Source organism: Aspergillus lucknowensis (genome assembly GCF_044049455.1).
Source record: "Aspergillus lucknowensis strain CBS 449.75 chromosome Unknown BJX67scaffold_31, whole genome shotgun sequence".
Classification (NCBI taxonomy): Eukaryota; Fungi; Ascomycota; class Eurotiomycetes; order Eurotiales; family Aspergillaceae; genus Aspergillus; species Aspergillus lucknowensis.
Window position 1 is genome coordinate 336,447 of NW_027263575.1, and position 15,396 is coordinate 351,842.

At 49.2% G+C, this 15,396-nt stretch overlaps 7 protein-coding genes across 7 annotated transcripts; 4 read left to right on the plus strand and 3 right to left on the minus strand.

Annotated features, from left to right (window-relative positions):
- Nucleotides 1–22: 22 nt before the first annotated feature.
- On the minus strand, nucleotides 23–1,020 carry BJX67DRAFT_180738 (uncharacterized protein). The gene is made up of 2 exons (XM_071025183.1): nucleotides 893–1,020; nucleotides 23–836 (listed from the first exon to the last, which is right to left on the minus strand). Exon 2 carries the CDS (start codon nucleotides 638–640, stop codon nucleotides 113–115), a length of 528 nt encoding a protein of 175 aa, XP_070884573.1. The 5' UTR covers nucleotides 641–836; nucleotides 893–1,020; the 3' UTR covers nucleotides 23–112.
- Nucleotides 379–3,063, plus strand: BJX67DRAFT_181028 (3-oxoacid CoA-transferase). Its single transcript, XM_071025184.1, has 3 exons — nucleotides 379–836; nucleotides 904–2,080; nucleotides 2,133–3,063. Exons 1-3 carry the CDS (start codon nucleotides 774–776, stop codon nucleotides 2,444–2,446), a joined length of 1,554 nt encoding a protein of 517 aa, XP_070884574.1. The 5' UTR covers nucleotides 379–773; the 3' UTR covers nucleotides 2,447–3,063.
- BJX67DRAFT_382814 (ubiquinol-cytochrome c reductase complex assembly factor 2) lies at nucleotides 2,969–3,391 on the minus strand (the record flags this gene model as incomplete). The annotated part of the gene is made up of 2 exons (XM_071033311.1): nucleotides 2,969–3,313; nucleotides 3,377–3,391. 2 exons carry the CDS (start codon nucleotides 3,389–3,391, stop codon nucleotides 2,969–2,971), a joined length of 360 nt encoding a protein of 119 aa, XP_070884575.1.
- A 173-nt stretch (nucleotides 3,392–3,564) lies between these two features.
- Nucleotides 3,565–5,486, plus strand: BJX67DRAFT_180424 (metal homeostatis BSD2 family protein). Its single transcript, XM_071025180.1, has 3 exons — nucleotides 3,565–3,918; nucleotides 4,025–4,537; nucleotides 4,598–5,486. The coding sequence occupies exons 1-3, from the start codon at nucleotides 3,895–3,897 to the stop codon at nucleotides 5,183–5,185; spliced, it is 1,125 nt and encodes a 374-aa protein (XP_070884576.1). The 5' UTR covers nucleotides 3,565–3,894; the 3' UTR covers nucleotides 5,186–5,486.
- Nucleotide 5,487: 1 nt separating this feature from the next.
- On the plus strand, nucleotides 5,488–7,920 carry BJX67DRAFT_181031 (uncharacterized protein). Its single transcript, XM_071025185.1, has 2 exons — nucleotides 5,488–5,936; nucleotides 6,055–7,920. The coding sequence occupies exons 1-2, from the start codon at nucleotides 5,744–5,746 to the stop codon at nucleotides 7,788–7,790; spliced, it is 1,929 nt and encodes a 642-aa protein (XP_070884577.1). The 5' UTR covers nucleotides 5,488–5,743; the 3' UTR covers nucleotides 7,791–7,920.
- A 494-nt stretch (nucleotides 7,921–8,414) lies between these two features.
- mpkA (mitogen-activated serine/threonine-protein kinase SLT2) lies at nucleotides 8,415–10,733 on the plus strand. Its single transcript, XM_071025179.1, has 5 exons — nucleotides 8,415–9,079; nucleotides 9,238–9,370; nucleotides 9,427–9,493; nucleotides 9,561–9,875; nucleotides 9,931–10,733. The coding sequence occupies exons 1-5, from the start codon at nucleotides 8,967–8,969 to the stop codon at nucleotides 10,560–10,562; spliced, it is 1,260 nt and encodes a 419-aa protein (XP_070884578.1). The 5' UTR covers nucleotides 8,415–8,966; the 3' UTR covers nucleotides 10,563–10,733.
- A 1-nt stretch (nucleotide 10,734) lies between these two features.
- Nucleotides 10,735–12,106, minus strand: BJX67DRAFT_180552 (cytochrome P450). The gene has a single exon (XM_071025181.1). The coding sequence runs from the start codon at nucleotides 11,622–11,624 to the stop codon at nucleotides 10,935–10,937; it is 690 nt and encodes a 229-aa protein (XP_070884579.1). The 5' UTR covers nucleotides 11,625–12,106; the 3' UTR covers nucleotides 10,735–10,934.
- Between the last annotated feature and the right edge of the window lie 3,290 nt (nucleotides 12,107–15,396).

A 15,396-nucleotide genomic window follows, 5' to 3' on the forward strand; every position in this document is an offset into this window, starting at 1 on the left:
GGCGATGCACCGACTACCTTCTGTCAACCCTGTTCCGATATTGGCCTCGTTTGCAAAGTACGAACAAAAACCGCCGAGAACCTGAGCAGCCAGCCCGACGTCACCATGATTATCAGTTGTCCCAATCGCTTGCTCTTTCCTCCACATGAATGGGGTCTCGGCGGACGCAGACAGTCAAGCTATGAAACTTTCTTGTAAATACGAGTGTTGATATGATAATGACGATAATGATGATGATGACCGATATGTAAATCGGCTTGCTATTTTCAAGCTCCTCAGCTGTGGAGGAGCAAAGTAGTTTGAGAACTGGAGATCCCGAAATGGCCCGCGGATCGGGTGGCCAGATCCGCCCGCATGGGTTCGGCAGCCTAAGTCGGCACACTGTCCTTGTGGACGGGGAAGTGAACAAAGTCGGAGAGAGACAAGGGTCATGTAGCTCGAAGCGATAGGTCACCCTGAGCAAGCTATATATGTCTCGGATAAAGAGATCGCGACCACATCCTCCCACGATCGATCTGTGGTGACTGACGCCCGCGCCCTGGGCGATCGGCTTCCCTTTGCTGCGGGGAATTTTCCGGGGCTGGCGCAAAGAGCGGATCGCGTTCCGCAGCAGGTCCGCTTCCAGCCCAACGCCGCTCATACAAAACAGAAGCTCTTCCCCTCTCACTTGCCCGCCCTTCCCGAGGTCGTTTTGAACACTCCCCCTAACGAGCGTCCTTGGAATGCTCTACATGCAAAGGTCCTCTCTCTGAGTGTCTTTGTAAGCTTGTAGTATGCCTTCCCCAGCAGCGACATGCCTGCGTTTCGCTAGGCGTGCTTCTCTCGATCCAAGCAAGGTATGACTCTCATTGACCCCGAATATGGTTTTTAAATGTGACTACTGACAGTTCATGGTCTGTGCAGCATGGAATCCTACTGGCACGTACCTTCTCAAGGAGCGTTCGTCGGTCCGAGATCAACAAGGTGGTCTCCTCTGCGGATCTCGCCATCAAGGATATGAAGTCCAACTCAACTCTACTCGCCGGTGGCTTTGGTCTCTCTGGGGTTCCAGACACTTTAATCAACGCGGTCAAGAATAACCCTTCGATCACGGGGTTGACAGCCGTCAGCAACAATGCCGGTGTTGATGGGGCTGGGCTGGGCTTACTGTTACAGTCGAAGCAGATCAAGAAGATGATTGCCAGTTACGTCGGAGAAAATAAGACCTTTGAGCGCATGTATCTGGGCGGTGAGATTGAGCTTGAGTTGACACCTCAGGGCACTTTGGCCGAACGTTGTCGCGCTGGTGGTGCAGGTATCCCTGCTTTCTACACACCCGCTGCCTTTGGAACAGTTGTCCAGACAGGTGAGCTGCCGCTCAAGCACAACTCTGACGGTACTGTTGCGCTGTACGGCGATCCTCGTGACGTCAAGGTCTTCGATGGCAAGAGCTACGTGATGGAAGAATCGATCAAGGGAGACTACGCATTCGTCAAGGCTTGGAAGGCCGACAAGCTGGGTAACTGCCAGTTCCGCTATGCCGCTGCTAATTTCAACGGTGCCATGGGTCGGAACGCGAAGATGACTATCGTCGAGGCTGAAAACATTGTTGAGGTTGGCGAGATCGAGCCCGCCGCTATCCACCTGCCTGGTATCTATGTCAAGCGTGTCATCCAAAGCACGGCGCCCAAGAATATCGAGAAATTCACATTCGCTAAGGAGGGCGAAGACACTGCTTCCTTAGGGAAGGGGGACACTGCCGCGAAGCGTGAGCGTATCGTCCGCCGCGCTGCGAAGGAGTTCAAGAACGGGATGTATGCCAACTTGGGCATCGGGATGCCCATGCTAGCGCCTAATTTCGTCGACCCCTCGGTGGAAGTACAGCTACAGTCTGAGAACGGCATTCTTGGATTGGGTCCCTACCCGAAGAAGGGCCAGGAGGATGCCGATCTGATCAATGCGGGCAAGGAGACTGTAACACTTGCCCCCGGTGCTGCTGTCTTTGGCAGCGACGAGTCTTTCGGTATGATCCGATCTGGTCGGATCGATCTTACTATCCTTGGCGCCATGCAGGTGAGCGCGAGGGGCGACCTGGCTAATTGTAAGTTCTTCTCCTCCTCCCCTTCTTCTTCCTAGGCTGATAACGGTCTTAGGGATGCTCCCTGGTAAAATCAAGGGCTTTGGCGGGGCAATGGACCTCGTCTCCAACCCGGCTGCAACAAAGGTCGTCGTGACTATGGAACACACAGACAAGAAGGGTAACCCCAAGATCGTCAAGCAGTGCGAGTTCCCTCTCACCGGCAGGACCTGTGTTAGCCGCATCATCACGGAACTCTGCGTTTTCGACGTCGACTTCACGAACGGGTTGACTCTCGTCGAGCTTGCTGATGGCGTTACCGTCGACGAGGTCCGCTCTAAGACGGAGGCGCCGTTTAAGGTTGCCGATGATGTGAAGCCCATGCTGTAGGTGTAGTATATGTGACTGTGATTGCGTCTGCCTTTGCCTTTTGCATGTAGTCACCGGCGTCCTTTCGACTTTTTGGGCTTTACCTGGTCGAGACACCTGGTTTGTATATACTCTGGAATTGACATGGTCGAAGTTAACTTCTGGCTTTAAACTCGTGGGTTATCTATGGATCCGTTGTAGCCCTACTTGACCAAATAGACCAAAGCTCTTACTAGTCTGAGAAAGATAGTTCTCTCCACCTTCTAGAATGGTTTCAACAGATCATAGAGGACCAACGCGTCGCCCTTGAAGCAAGGAAAGGCGCCCATACAAACTAAGTATCTCATGTTCTAACTAAGTGTAAACATGCACAGTCATTACTCCTTGATTTTGATTGAGATCTGCCCCGCAGCTCGGAATACATTTGGGCCGGCATGAAGATCAAACTTCCTCCTCAAAGACCCGCCCGAATATACCAAAAAATAATATACACGTATAGAGATACACTCCACATAAAGAAATTACCAATATCACTCCTAATCCCTACTGAAACCTAAACAAGCCCCCTAGCCTCTTCCGTAATCTCCCAAACCAATCTCTTGACGGCGCCTCTTCAAACTCCCGAAGAAGATTATCGTAGTGGTCCGGGTTACTAGCCGGTCGTCTTAACTTCGGCGATAGCGGGTACCGGCGCGCATATCGGTCTTCTAGAAGCGATGAGAGTGCGTTAAGCGAAGGTTCTGAGATAGTGGATGGTGTGGTACGAGTGGTGGAGTCTTGCGAAGCGGGGAGGCGGGATTTGAGGTAGGTTTGGACGGAGACAGAGGACGGGCGAATAGGGTCTGCGGGCCAATGCTTTAGGAGGAGGGCAAGCCGGGATTGCGCGGTCTGTAGAGTTTCATTTTGTTAGCTCTCTTGGGGGTGTTCTGCTAACTATGTTGGAAGTTGTACCGGAGGTCGCGCCATCTTGGTTTGGAAGCTCGGGTGAGATCGCCGAAAATTTGCGGATGCTGTAACTGCCTATAACCACTGGCACAGGCACAATAAGAGATTGGGGGCGCTTCCGAGCAGTAATTGAAGCCGATTAGTGATTGGAATTGGACCACGGGTTTCGAGATCGTTCTGTCGTGAGCTTTCGATGCGGCAAAAAATAAAGTCACGGGAGCCGCGAACACCCCAGGGTGCCAAGAGGCTCACCGCCTACTTAGCCACAGCGAATCAAACACCCCTTCAAGGGGGGCCCAGCCTGAGGGAATGACCTCCAGGGCTTGGTCAGCCCTCAGACATGTTGGTTGGTCATCCGTTCATCGTCTGCCGAGTTCATCATCCCTTCTCCTCCCATCGTCTCATCCGCCGTATTATATCTCCAGTTGCTCTCTCGCTTGTGGCCTACCAGGTGTTTCCCGTTCAGTGGACTTCTTCAAACCTGCTTACACCTTCTCCCGGCGCTTCCGCTCGCTCAGCTCGCCATGAGCTCGCAGCGTTATCAGCGGGTAAGTGTCACCTTTCTCCAGCAGTGTCAGGGCCAAAGAGCATGGCTTCTTATACCTCGGTCTAGTTCTTACTGCTCAAGGGATTTGGCTCACTAATTCATGATAGGTAAACGCCCACGACGACGAGGATAACGACACCTCTCTATCGATCGCTCTGCAGCGTACTCCTTCCTCTCCGCCTCCTTCATTCCGCTCACGTTCTACCTCGCCCTCTTCAAGACGCCTCCTCCGCAATGACCCTTTACACCGAAATAGTGCAGATCAAACGCTCGCCGATGCGTTCGATGACAGTGGATCCGAGGCTGGTGATGAGCCCGACGACCGACAGCGGTTAATGCGGGCGCAACCGGAGGCTTGGACGCCGACAGAAACCGACAACACATCCGTACCAGCGGAAACAGTAGGGTCGTCATCATCGTCTGGCGCAAGCAGTGAACCGCAGGCGCAATCGAATTCCCAACCGCCTGGTCTTCCCCAAAGGAGACAATCATTGTTACCTTTTTTCCGGGGGACATCTGGTTCAGGATCTACGCGTCCTCTCCCGTCCTCCAACGATGGGGTTTTCGCAAATCTGGCTGCAAAGCCGGAGCGTGGGGAAAAGACTGACGATTTACCTCCGGTATGTCTCCGTTTCCCCGACCGTTGCGGTTGTGGTTGACCACTAACGATGTGTACATAGTCATACGAAGAAGCGGCTGCCGATGCGACACCCCCGTACTGGGAAACGACTATTGTTGCACCCGGTATATCGTCAGATGAGGTCTATGTGGATGGGCTGCCGGTCGGCTCAATTTTCTCGTTCATTTGGAATGCCATGATCTCTATGTCTTTCCAACTTGTGGGTTTCCTCCTCACGTACCTACTACATACCACGCATGCGGCGAAGAACGGTAGCCGGGCTGGACTCGGTCTCACATTAGTGCAATATGGGTTCTATATGAAAGGAGGTAGCGAATCGAAGGGAGGAGACGGCAATGGCTCGGACGAATACGTTACGCCGCCAGACCCTAATAGTCATAACTTTGACCCGAACAAGGTGGTCGAGAGCGCGAGCTCAGGGGTTGATGGAGGCGGCGGTGTCTCAGCAATCACCACGAGCGAGTGGATTTCGTATGTTTTGATGATTGTTGGTTGGTTCATCTTAATCCGGGCAATCAGCGACTTCCTTCGGGCCCGACGCCATGAGCAGCTGGTCTTGCAGAGTCCTGAGCGTGGACTCCCCGTTCCAGTTATTGGTGAGAACGAGCGATCCGAGACAGTTGTCTGATTGTTTATTATTTAGTCCTCTTTGCATCCAGCATGAGAAGCACTCAGCTTAACTTTCTTTATTACTATCTTCATTCTTATCTTGACGAGTTATGCACGGCGCCACACAAGCTTACCTTGTAGCTATTTTCGATCCTTGAGATACCAATCTGAAAAGATATACGCAGGGCTAGTTTTGGTCAGCGCCAATAATCGCAATCCATGGGGAGGAAGGACGTGAGCCCGCCATCCGGTGTAATTTGCCATTAGCAGGCAACTACTTTTCCGACAGCCACGCCGGCCGTGACGCCGCCATAGCCACTTTTTGTGAGATCTTCCAGCATTCTCCAGGAAACTTCGCCTCACCTTTCTTCATCCGGCAACGCCCTACGGATTCTGAGTCTGATGACGATGCCTAATGGGTCCTCTATCTTGGCGGCCTCCCCACAGCGTTCCTACTCTTCCACGTCCATGCTCCTTGACTGCGGTTAATTGTTGTTTATAGAGCGTTCTCGCCTTGCATAGTGATCTATACTGTTGGAGTCTATTCTTTTCCTCCTCCCTCCTTACGTCGCGGAAAATGACCAAGGTCGACGCGGCGGATGGGGAGTCCGCCTCGTTCCCCGCGCCATTGTCCCATGGGCCCGTTGAAGCTCGCTCACTCTCGTCCATCACCTCCATCGCTTCAAATCCTCCGGCGTATCCGAGAAATCCCACTCAAAGGAAGCTCGATCCCTTGGTATTGTACATCGTGAGAGTACCTGGTAGCAAAGGTATGCTTATCACAGTGTCCGTCTTTCGCCGCTGCCCCGCCTCAACGATGCATTTGCTCATCGCTTTTTCTCGTCGGGTCCTGAAACTAGGCGTTCGCTAACGGTGGATCTCCCAAAGATGTTTTTCTTACGCCCCTCAAGCCGCCGACAAAGTCCAGCGTCTCCGCCGAAGCGATTAACACCTCCCTTTACTACCTTCATGTCGCCGGTCCCGATGATGAGATCTTCATTCAGGAATACGAACAGGAGCGCGAAGAGCAGGCAAAGCTACGCAAGAAAAAGCTGATGGAAGACACCGATTTGCCCCTGCCGACGCCTGAGATAGCGAGGTTGAACAATGTTCGGCGCAAACCTGTTGCTGGGGTAAAGGATAAGACCAACTTTGACACTGCTCCTTCCGCGCCCTCGCGCCCTTTGGTCTCGTCGCATCAGCAATCGGGGAGTACCTCGCCGGTTCTAGCCGAACCTTTTGTTCCGCCACCCGTTTTGCCTCCCCGTCCGACAGTATCTGAGACTTCGGGTCCAGCGGAAGCGATGGCCGGTTTGACGGGGAAAGGGGAGGCCCGCCCACCCATACCCCCGCGATCGTTGCCGAACTTACCACGCCATGATTCTCTCTTCATTGGCGATAATCCTCCAACGAAGAACGACCGCTGGTGTGCGTTTTCCGGATACATCTCCAGCCAGGTCCAGCGCGGGAAGGAGAAATATGAAGCTTCCCCAATTCGTCACAGCCTTGACAGCTCCCGACCTCAAATGCGGCCTCATTCGTCGGGCGGTCCACCAACGTCATATTATCCTCCTACGCCGTCTCCCACGAGGAGCCCTGGGCAATCCCTGAGCCGACAACCACGAGATAATACTACCCCACATCAGCCGGGTTTCCATATCACTCTGATCCGTCGCGACCCGACTCACGGAAGCCAGTGGAATGTCGCGACCATGTCGGCGAAGTGGTCCGATGGCAGTGGCATCGACATTGATGTCTCAACCCCGGGCTATAGTCGCTTCGCAGCCCAGAACGAGCCACTCTCTTTAGAGTCCCTCGGTTTGAACCTTCCTGCTGAAGCGCGCAGTTTACTTTCGCGGCACCCAAATATTGCACACCCGTCTACAACACCACACGATTCATCCGCTCTGCACGACACGTCTCGACCCCGACGCTTCCACCGCAAGCTCCTTGTATCCAGACCCCATAATTCGGAGGAGTCGCGCGCCTCGCTGGATTTATCAAGGGCCCGCCCCTCCTTAGACGGTGGCCCCAGCAGCCCCATCAACTTGCATAGTTCGGGGCACTCTAAATTGAAAAGCGGCTATTACTCTTTCACTTCGCCCTGGAACGGCACCTGCACGTTCCTAACAAGCGTCAACGGCCGGAGTCTAAAGTGTAAGCATATGATTCCATCTCCTGGATATCTTAGCCCCGTACACTCAACGCAAGAGAATCCGGCTGTGACCGTCGCCGAAATTCGCTTCAACACTCCGTTACAAGGTCACGCACATCAGCACCACACCTCCGAAAATTCCGACGCCTCCAGTCCATACTACTATCATCCCTCAACAAATCCGTCAAAGCGAGCTGCGTTCGCTAACTTTATAAACCATAATCTAACTCGCAGAGGGTCGAACAGCAGCTCAAGCAGTGAAGGAGGGAACGGCCCACTCCCTCCACCGCGCCGCCCGATCAGCGAAGATCGCTTGGATCTTTCACTGGCTCGTGAGAAAGCGGGCGGCGGTATGCGTGGGAAAAGCGCTAAACTTGGAAAGCTCATCATTGAGGATGAGGGAATCAAGATGCTTGATCTGGTTGTTGCTGCCTGCATGGCGGTTTGGTGGAGAAGCTATTATCATTAGCTCTCGCACGTATACTGCAAGCGGCTTCGCGAAGTACTCTTCTTCAGCTACCACTTTGGCTATATTATTCATATCGACTTGTCCGGGAGGAAGCCCTGGACTTCCTCGAGCAAGGCCTCGATGGTGCCTCTAACCCGAGATTCAGGGACGGCTAAGCATCATACAATCCTTTGGTGTCGGCTGCTAGACCTTGAAGGTCTATCTCCGCTGATTTAGATCGGCTACTCTTTTCTTTTTAAATATCATATTCGAGCGAGGTAATGCATGTTATATGTTTCATGAACAACGAACGGTTGGAGCTTTGGGCATACTTAGTTTGCATACTTCACGATATACATTACGTCCCACACTCAATAGCGCTGTTCTTATGGATTAAACCTCATGAAGCATCTTGTCAGCGGCCGAGGCACGCCAACCGCGGAGAGAGATGATTTTGGTCTGAATACGCACCACCAGCATAACCCCAGCGCTTGTGTTTTTGCGCTGACTCTGGACTGTGCCCCACACCATGCCTCAGGCACCATCAGGCATGTCCTGTAATTACCCCTTCCACAGACATGTTTGTGATGCCAACCTGGGTGACTGAGGCCCTTCTTTGTTTGTTGCAGTAAATTTCAAAGGAATTTCTTGGACCATTTCATGCATATTCGCATTCATCAGGAAAACAACCTTGAACCCCCACCCCCTTGTCCACCGCCTGCAGATTTTATCACTTCTTGCGCTTCCCCTTTGTGGTCCAATCCCGTCAGCCGACATCTGAGCTGACCCTGGTCACTCAGTCCCCCAGGCTCTTCCCCTGACTCTCTTTTTGGTTCTCTGCGTGTATCATCTACCTAAGACCTTTTCTTTTACTTGTGGGAGATCCTTACAAGACTCAGCCGCAAGCGGGAGATTGGCCAAGTTACAGGAGACGCAAAGCACGTTCCGTGACACTGCGGGGCATCGGTCGATCCATTGACCTCACTTTTGCAGTTGCGCCTGCAGCCGCGCCCGCGGGCTTGTCTTTCAGCTCCTCCTTGAGGTGCGAAGAATCATCGTCATCCCTCGTCCCGACAAGAGCAGCATAATCTTCGCATCTCCCAGCACATCCTCTGACCCTTCCTTCTCACTCTTGTTTATCATCTTCTGAGCTCGATCATCTTCCTGCTGCTCGCCGATTGTTTGGAGTCTTACGCCATGTCTGACCTACAAGGACGAAAGGTCTTCAAGGTTTTCAACCAGGACTTTATCGTGGACGACCGCTATACTGTGACCAAGGAACTGGGCCAGGGTGCTTATGGTATTGTTTGGTACGTGTATCAGCGGTGTCCTGCTTGCTGAACCTCTGTGGTCTTTACTGTGACAACTGGTATGGTGGGGTTGCATTCCCATACCTGTCTGCAGCCCACCTCAATAGGAAGAAGCCAGATTTTCCGGGGCTATACGTTAACAAGCACGTTTCCAACAGTGCTGCCACGAATGTCCAGACTGGCGAGGGCGTCGCCATCAAGAAGGTCACCAATGTCTTCAGCAAGAAGATCTTGGCCAAGCGCGCCTTGAGAGAAATCAAGCTGCTTCAACACTTCAGAGGCCACCGCAATGTATGCCGAATATGAGATTGCTCCGCTCCTGAAAGGATACAACTAAGGCGATGCAGATTACATGCCTCTACGATATGGATATTCCTCGACCTGACAACTTCAATGAGACTTATCTTTACGAAGGTGAGATAGTTTTGTGTGAACCCGACTAGTTCTGCTCAGTAACTGATATGCTTGGCTTTCTGAACAGAACTTATGGAGTGTGACTTGGCTGCTATCATTCGCTCTGGACAGCCGTTGACCGACGCCCACTACCAGTCGTTCATTTACCAGATCCTCTGCGGTCTTAAATATATCCACTCCGCCAACGTGCTCCACAGAGATTTGAAACCAGGGAACTTGCTGGTCAATGCGGATTGCGAGCTCAAGATCTGTGACTTCGGCTTAGCTCGTGGATTCTCTATCGACCCGGAGGAGAATGCAGGCTACATGACTGAATATGTTGCGACAAGATGGTACCGTGCTCCGGAAATTATGTTAAGTTTCCAGAGTTACACAAAAGCCAGTAAGTAATACCTCTCTGTTTAATCTCTTCCTTTCACACATTGACCTCGCCGCAGTTGATGTTTGGTCGGTGGGCTGCATATTGGCGGAACTTCTTGGTGGCCGCCCTTTCTTCAAGGGTCGCGACTACGTTGATCAGCTCAACCAGATCCTACACTACCTGGGCACTCCGAATGAAGAGACTCTGAGCCGGATCGGCTCGCCACGTGCTCAGGAGTATGTGCGTAACTTGCCCTTCATGCCCAAAATTCCATTCCAGCGCCTTTTTCCAAATGCCAACCCTGATGCCCTCGATCTGCTCGACCGCATGCTTGCCTTTGATCCCTCATCGCGTATCTCCGTCGAAGAGGCATTGGAACATCCTTACCTAGCAATTTGGCACGACGCGTCCGACGAGCCTTCATGCCCCACCACGTTCGATTTCCACTTCGAGATCGTCGACGATGTGCAGGAGATGCGTCGTATGATCTACGAAGAGGTTGTTCAGTTCCGTCAGCAGGTGCGCCAACCGACACAGGCGCAGACCTTGGCCCAACAGCAGCAGATTGCGCAGCAGAACAATATCCCCATTCCTGAACACCAGCAGGGGGTGTGGCGACAGGAAGAGCCTCGGCCTCAGGAGGCACTCGCCGCAGGCGGCAGCACTAACGATCTGGAATCGTCCTTGCGGCGGGGGATGGATGCGTGATGAGTCGAGACATTCGTGGATTCCCTAGAAAATCGCGGGGACGGTTCTCTAGAGCACATCACATACTACTATACATATATAGCTGCATGAGCAAAGAACAGAGTTACAGAGCCGTTTCCTTACTCCTTAATTGCATGAACTTCAGATCTAGGGATTCTCTTCGTCAATTTACATAAACACTTACAACACGGTTACGAAATTTGTCTCGGGAAATATCGTGGTCACTCGAATATATAGTCACATGACTGAAGTTTAGCTTTGGTCCAAGCTCCCATCCCAGCTCCGTCGAACGCCAGTGATCTTCATCGACCATCGTCGCAACTGGGACCTCAGGAGGGTGCCATTTTAACCCAGATGGGAGCGGTACCCTACTCACACCGCACGCCGAGTAATAGTCATTGGCATATCACTTTGATAAGCCAACCAAGCATTGCGGTATGTCCACTCGTGTTTGTGGTCAACCGGGTGAAGCTGCGTATCGAATGTCCGGGTACAAGGCCTCTGAACAAGAGGGTATAAGACACCGCTTACATCAAAAGTGCTATAAAGAATGGCAATCAATTTCTTGATTTCCAGCATGGCAAGGTATCGACCCATGCAGATTCGGCCACCTCCGAACACAAAGTTGCAAGTGTCATTCATACGTCTATGGCGTTCTTGATACTCTTCAGCAGCCTCCGACTCTTGCCTTAACCAGCGATCTGGCCGGAAGATATCTGCGTCTTGGCCGAAGACTGTATAGTCACGATTCGTGACAGATGGGTTGATACCGACTTTGGTTCCCGCCGGGATATACCGCCCGTCGGGCAATGTATAGCCACCGTCGGGTGCCACGCGCTCAAAGACCATGGCAATTCCCGGGTTAAGCCGCATACTCTCACCGATAACTGTGTCTAGATACGGTAGGTCACGGGTATCTTTCCACTGGGCTGGCAGGGTTAGTGAAGCGGAAGTTAACTCCGTGAAGAGCTTTCGGTATGCGTCTGGGCTTTCCGCCAGGTAATAGACCACTACACGCATTGAGGCAGAGGTGGTATCCCCCCCGGCAAGGATACTCAGCATCAGCCAGTTGACGATCTGGACATGGCCATGTCTGGGTACGTCTCCTTGAGCTGTACATACTTGTGCAGGGTGTGATCGACGGTGCCGGTTTTGATCTTGTTTTCGTTCAATTTGGCTTGATATTCGACAACAACTTTGAATGTGTAAAGAACGCCTGTCAGTGTGGGTTTTGGGCCAATGCGAATAATCGGGTTCTTGTCGAGGAAGTGATCGAGACGGGTGATCGATCAGATCTGAACATACGTGCCAACTGCTGAGTCAGATATCGGTGCCTGATATTCTGGTCAAGCAGTGGAGTGCGCAGGTCAGGTGCCGCTTCCTAAATGCCGCAAGCCGGCCCCACCAGCCTTGGCATAAGCGGCGCGGCACCTCAGCTTTTAAATACAATCCCACATACCGTGAAATTCGAGTTCACTTCTCTTCCCTAATAATTATTTCATCCCACGATATTCTCAAGTACTTCTCAACTACTTCTTAATCAGTTGCAGATTAATAACGCTATCCCTAACAAAATGGATTCAGAGGATATCTCTTTTAGCTTTGGTGAGCTTGAAGACATATCTATCAACACGTATGATATTAAGGAAGTCGAAGAAGTTGAGGAGGTACGATATATACATAGTTAGTTACCAAGTACTTGCTAACTGATTAGGAATTACTTAGCAACCAACTGCATTAATTCAGCTAACAGATGCAAAAGCAAATCCCCTTCGCACGCTATACATTGAGTATACGGATGATCTTCCTAAGTACCCACAAACTGATATTAATGGCTATACCTATATTGTATCTGTTGGCGGGCGATTCCACAAGGCAGAACATTTAATTCAGGATGTAAGTGCTTGCTAACTACTTTCTAACTAGTTACTAACCAGTTATAAGATACAGTACTCTCGATCAAGTATTCATGGTGCAAGGGCAAGCGTTAAATCATCATTTCTAAATTGCTTGGTTAAAAAGTGGATGTGGAAGTGTTCTGGAGCTTTAATATGTGAATATCTAAAGCCTAGTCTTCACACACTTTATCATACCTACCTAGATGATATGGCATGGAAGGAGATCCAGAATATTCGAAAGAACATTGATCTGATTGAAGGAGATATCCGGAAGCGTAATGCATACAGGTAAGTTGCTAGTCAAGCAGTTATTAACTAGTTACCAACTACTTACTAACTGATTGTGTTAGTCTATATTAGTCAAAAAAGACTTTCTTCCAGAAAGGCCATGCATGTCTTGAGCAACTTCCAAGTTGTAAGCCAAGATTTAAACGACATTTTTACCCAGTAAGGACTTGATGTCTCAAGTAGTTGGCAACTGGTTGCTAACTAGTTAGGATGTCAATGATGAATATCATCCATATATTGGCTGCGTGAATAAATCACCAGACTTTCTTCAGAAACATCACTATGGTTCTATTAAAGGCCACACTTCTCTTGATCTCGAGTTCTTAGAGCAGCTATTTAATAAGGCAATCTTACCATCTCAGGAAGAATGTGCAGTCATTAAACCACTTACATCACGTCAAAAATATTATGGTAAGTACTTTGTAACCACTCATGAACTAGTTTTCAAGCACTTACCAAGTACTTAGATTTCGATCATATTCAGGGACCTGGCAGATTGGAACACCTAAAGTGTAATGTTACCTTTACTGCACTAGTACCAAACAATATCCAGGATTGTCCTTATGTTGTTTTTACCTCTCATGGCCTTCACTAATATCCTCCACCCCCACCTCATAAGCCTCCAGAGCTTATTTTGAAAGATATCAAGAATATAATAAGGCAGATAAGGAACCCCAGTCTAACCCGAGGTACACTATAATCACTTATCAAGTGCTTGCAAGCTACTTACTAACTAATTAGTAGCTCAATTTCTAAGAAGCCCTGAGCTAGAGGCTTTCTATTCCCAATATAATGCCTCAACACCTGCTCAAATACATGCAGCCTTTTCAAATCTTGATCAGATCTCTGCTATACTTCAGAAGCAGCAACTTCTTTCTTACCCTGCAGGTCAAGGCTATAATAATGTGATATATATATATAATACTAGCCTGTTCATGAGGGTAAGTATAACTCTACTTAATAAGTGCTTATTAATTAGTTTCTAATCACTTGCAGGAGTACATCCAGGAGAGATATTATAATACCCATGGCATAATGATTCTATGTGCTTTTAAGGAGCAGATTCAACTGCTAAGCCAGTTAATCTCATTTGAAGTTGATATGTCGTACAAGCGAATCAAGGAACGGAAGTTGAATAAGATGGTTTTTGCAACTTATCTCCATAAACATGGGAAGAGTTAGTACCTGCCCTAGTAACTACTTCCCAAGTACTTGCTAACCAGTTAACTAGTAATTACCCTTCTGCGAGTATTTACTAACCAAGATTCAACAGATAGCTATTATCTTCTATTTAAGAGGGTATTTACTCTTATTAAAAAAATAACTAGCCAGCCAGTACAGTTTAATTCTATCCATTCCACTAGGATAAATAGGATCGTTATGGATATGGACACGAAACAGTATACTAGTATATAACTAGTTCAGAACTAGTTATCAAGCACTAACTAAGTACTTAGGCCTTGAACACTTTCTTGAAGAAATTAATCCCCTCCACCAACCTATCCTGTGGCAACTAAAAGGGATTATTATTTTCTACCATGTTCACTTCTTCCAAACTATAACAGAGGTGGTTAGAAATCAGAACAAGGGGTTGGGGGTATAGAGCCGAATGTCAGCCCTAATTAACTGCAAATCTAAAGGCAATTATAAGCAGCTATGTAATCTGCTAATTTGTAAGTACTTCTTAACTACTTTACAAGTAGTTGCTAACTAATATAGGGCATGAGGAGCCAAAGGTACAGGCCTAGGCAGAGCATAAAAAGCAACCAGTTATTAAAGCTAGGTTAAATAAAAGCTGCTCAAATATTCCAGCTACCATTTATGATTCTATTCGGAGTTATACTAACTCAGCTGAGCAGTTACATCACAAGGCTAATGCAGCAGGCAGGCACTTGACATTAGTAGCAGCAATCCAGAAGTAAGTACTTGAAAACTAATAAATAAGCAGTTATTAAGCAGTTACTAAAACTAGCTTCTAGTTCAGCAAAACTCGATAAACAGGATATTCTTCAATATATAAATCGCACTCGATTTGGTATTCACCATTCATATCAGACAGCTAATATGGAAACCAATTACTTACAAAGTATAGCACGGGAAGGTAAGAAGATTATATATATATATACTTACCGCAACCAAAATTTTCCTAATAACTCTACCTGCTTAGAGTCGCGTAAGCAATATCACTCGCCTTCCAGTCAATCATTAATAAGTGCCCGAGATGAATTAGAGCCTCGAAGATCGCAATCGCAGTCACGGGCCTCAGGGTATGAGATAAAGCATCTTAACTAGTTACTAACCACGTACTAACCACTTACTAACCAGTTCAAATACCTCCTCCCGAAGCCTCCGCCGGGTGTCATCGCAGAATATCCTAACAATTGAGCAACAAAAACGGGCTTTAGAACTCCGAGAGATAGAGCTTCGACTAAAAGACAAAGAGGAAGAAATACGTGAGAAGCAGCTTCAAAACCAGGCAAAACAACTTCAGAATGAGGAGAAAGAACTAGAGCTTATGGAACGTCAAGCAAAGATACATCAGAGAAATAGTGAAATATAAAGATTAATCAGTTAGATAGTAGTTGAAAAGCAGTTAATGCCTTTAATTACAAGTGTCAACAATGTGTAAAGCCTAGCCGCCGGGTAAT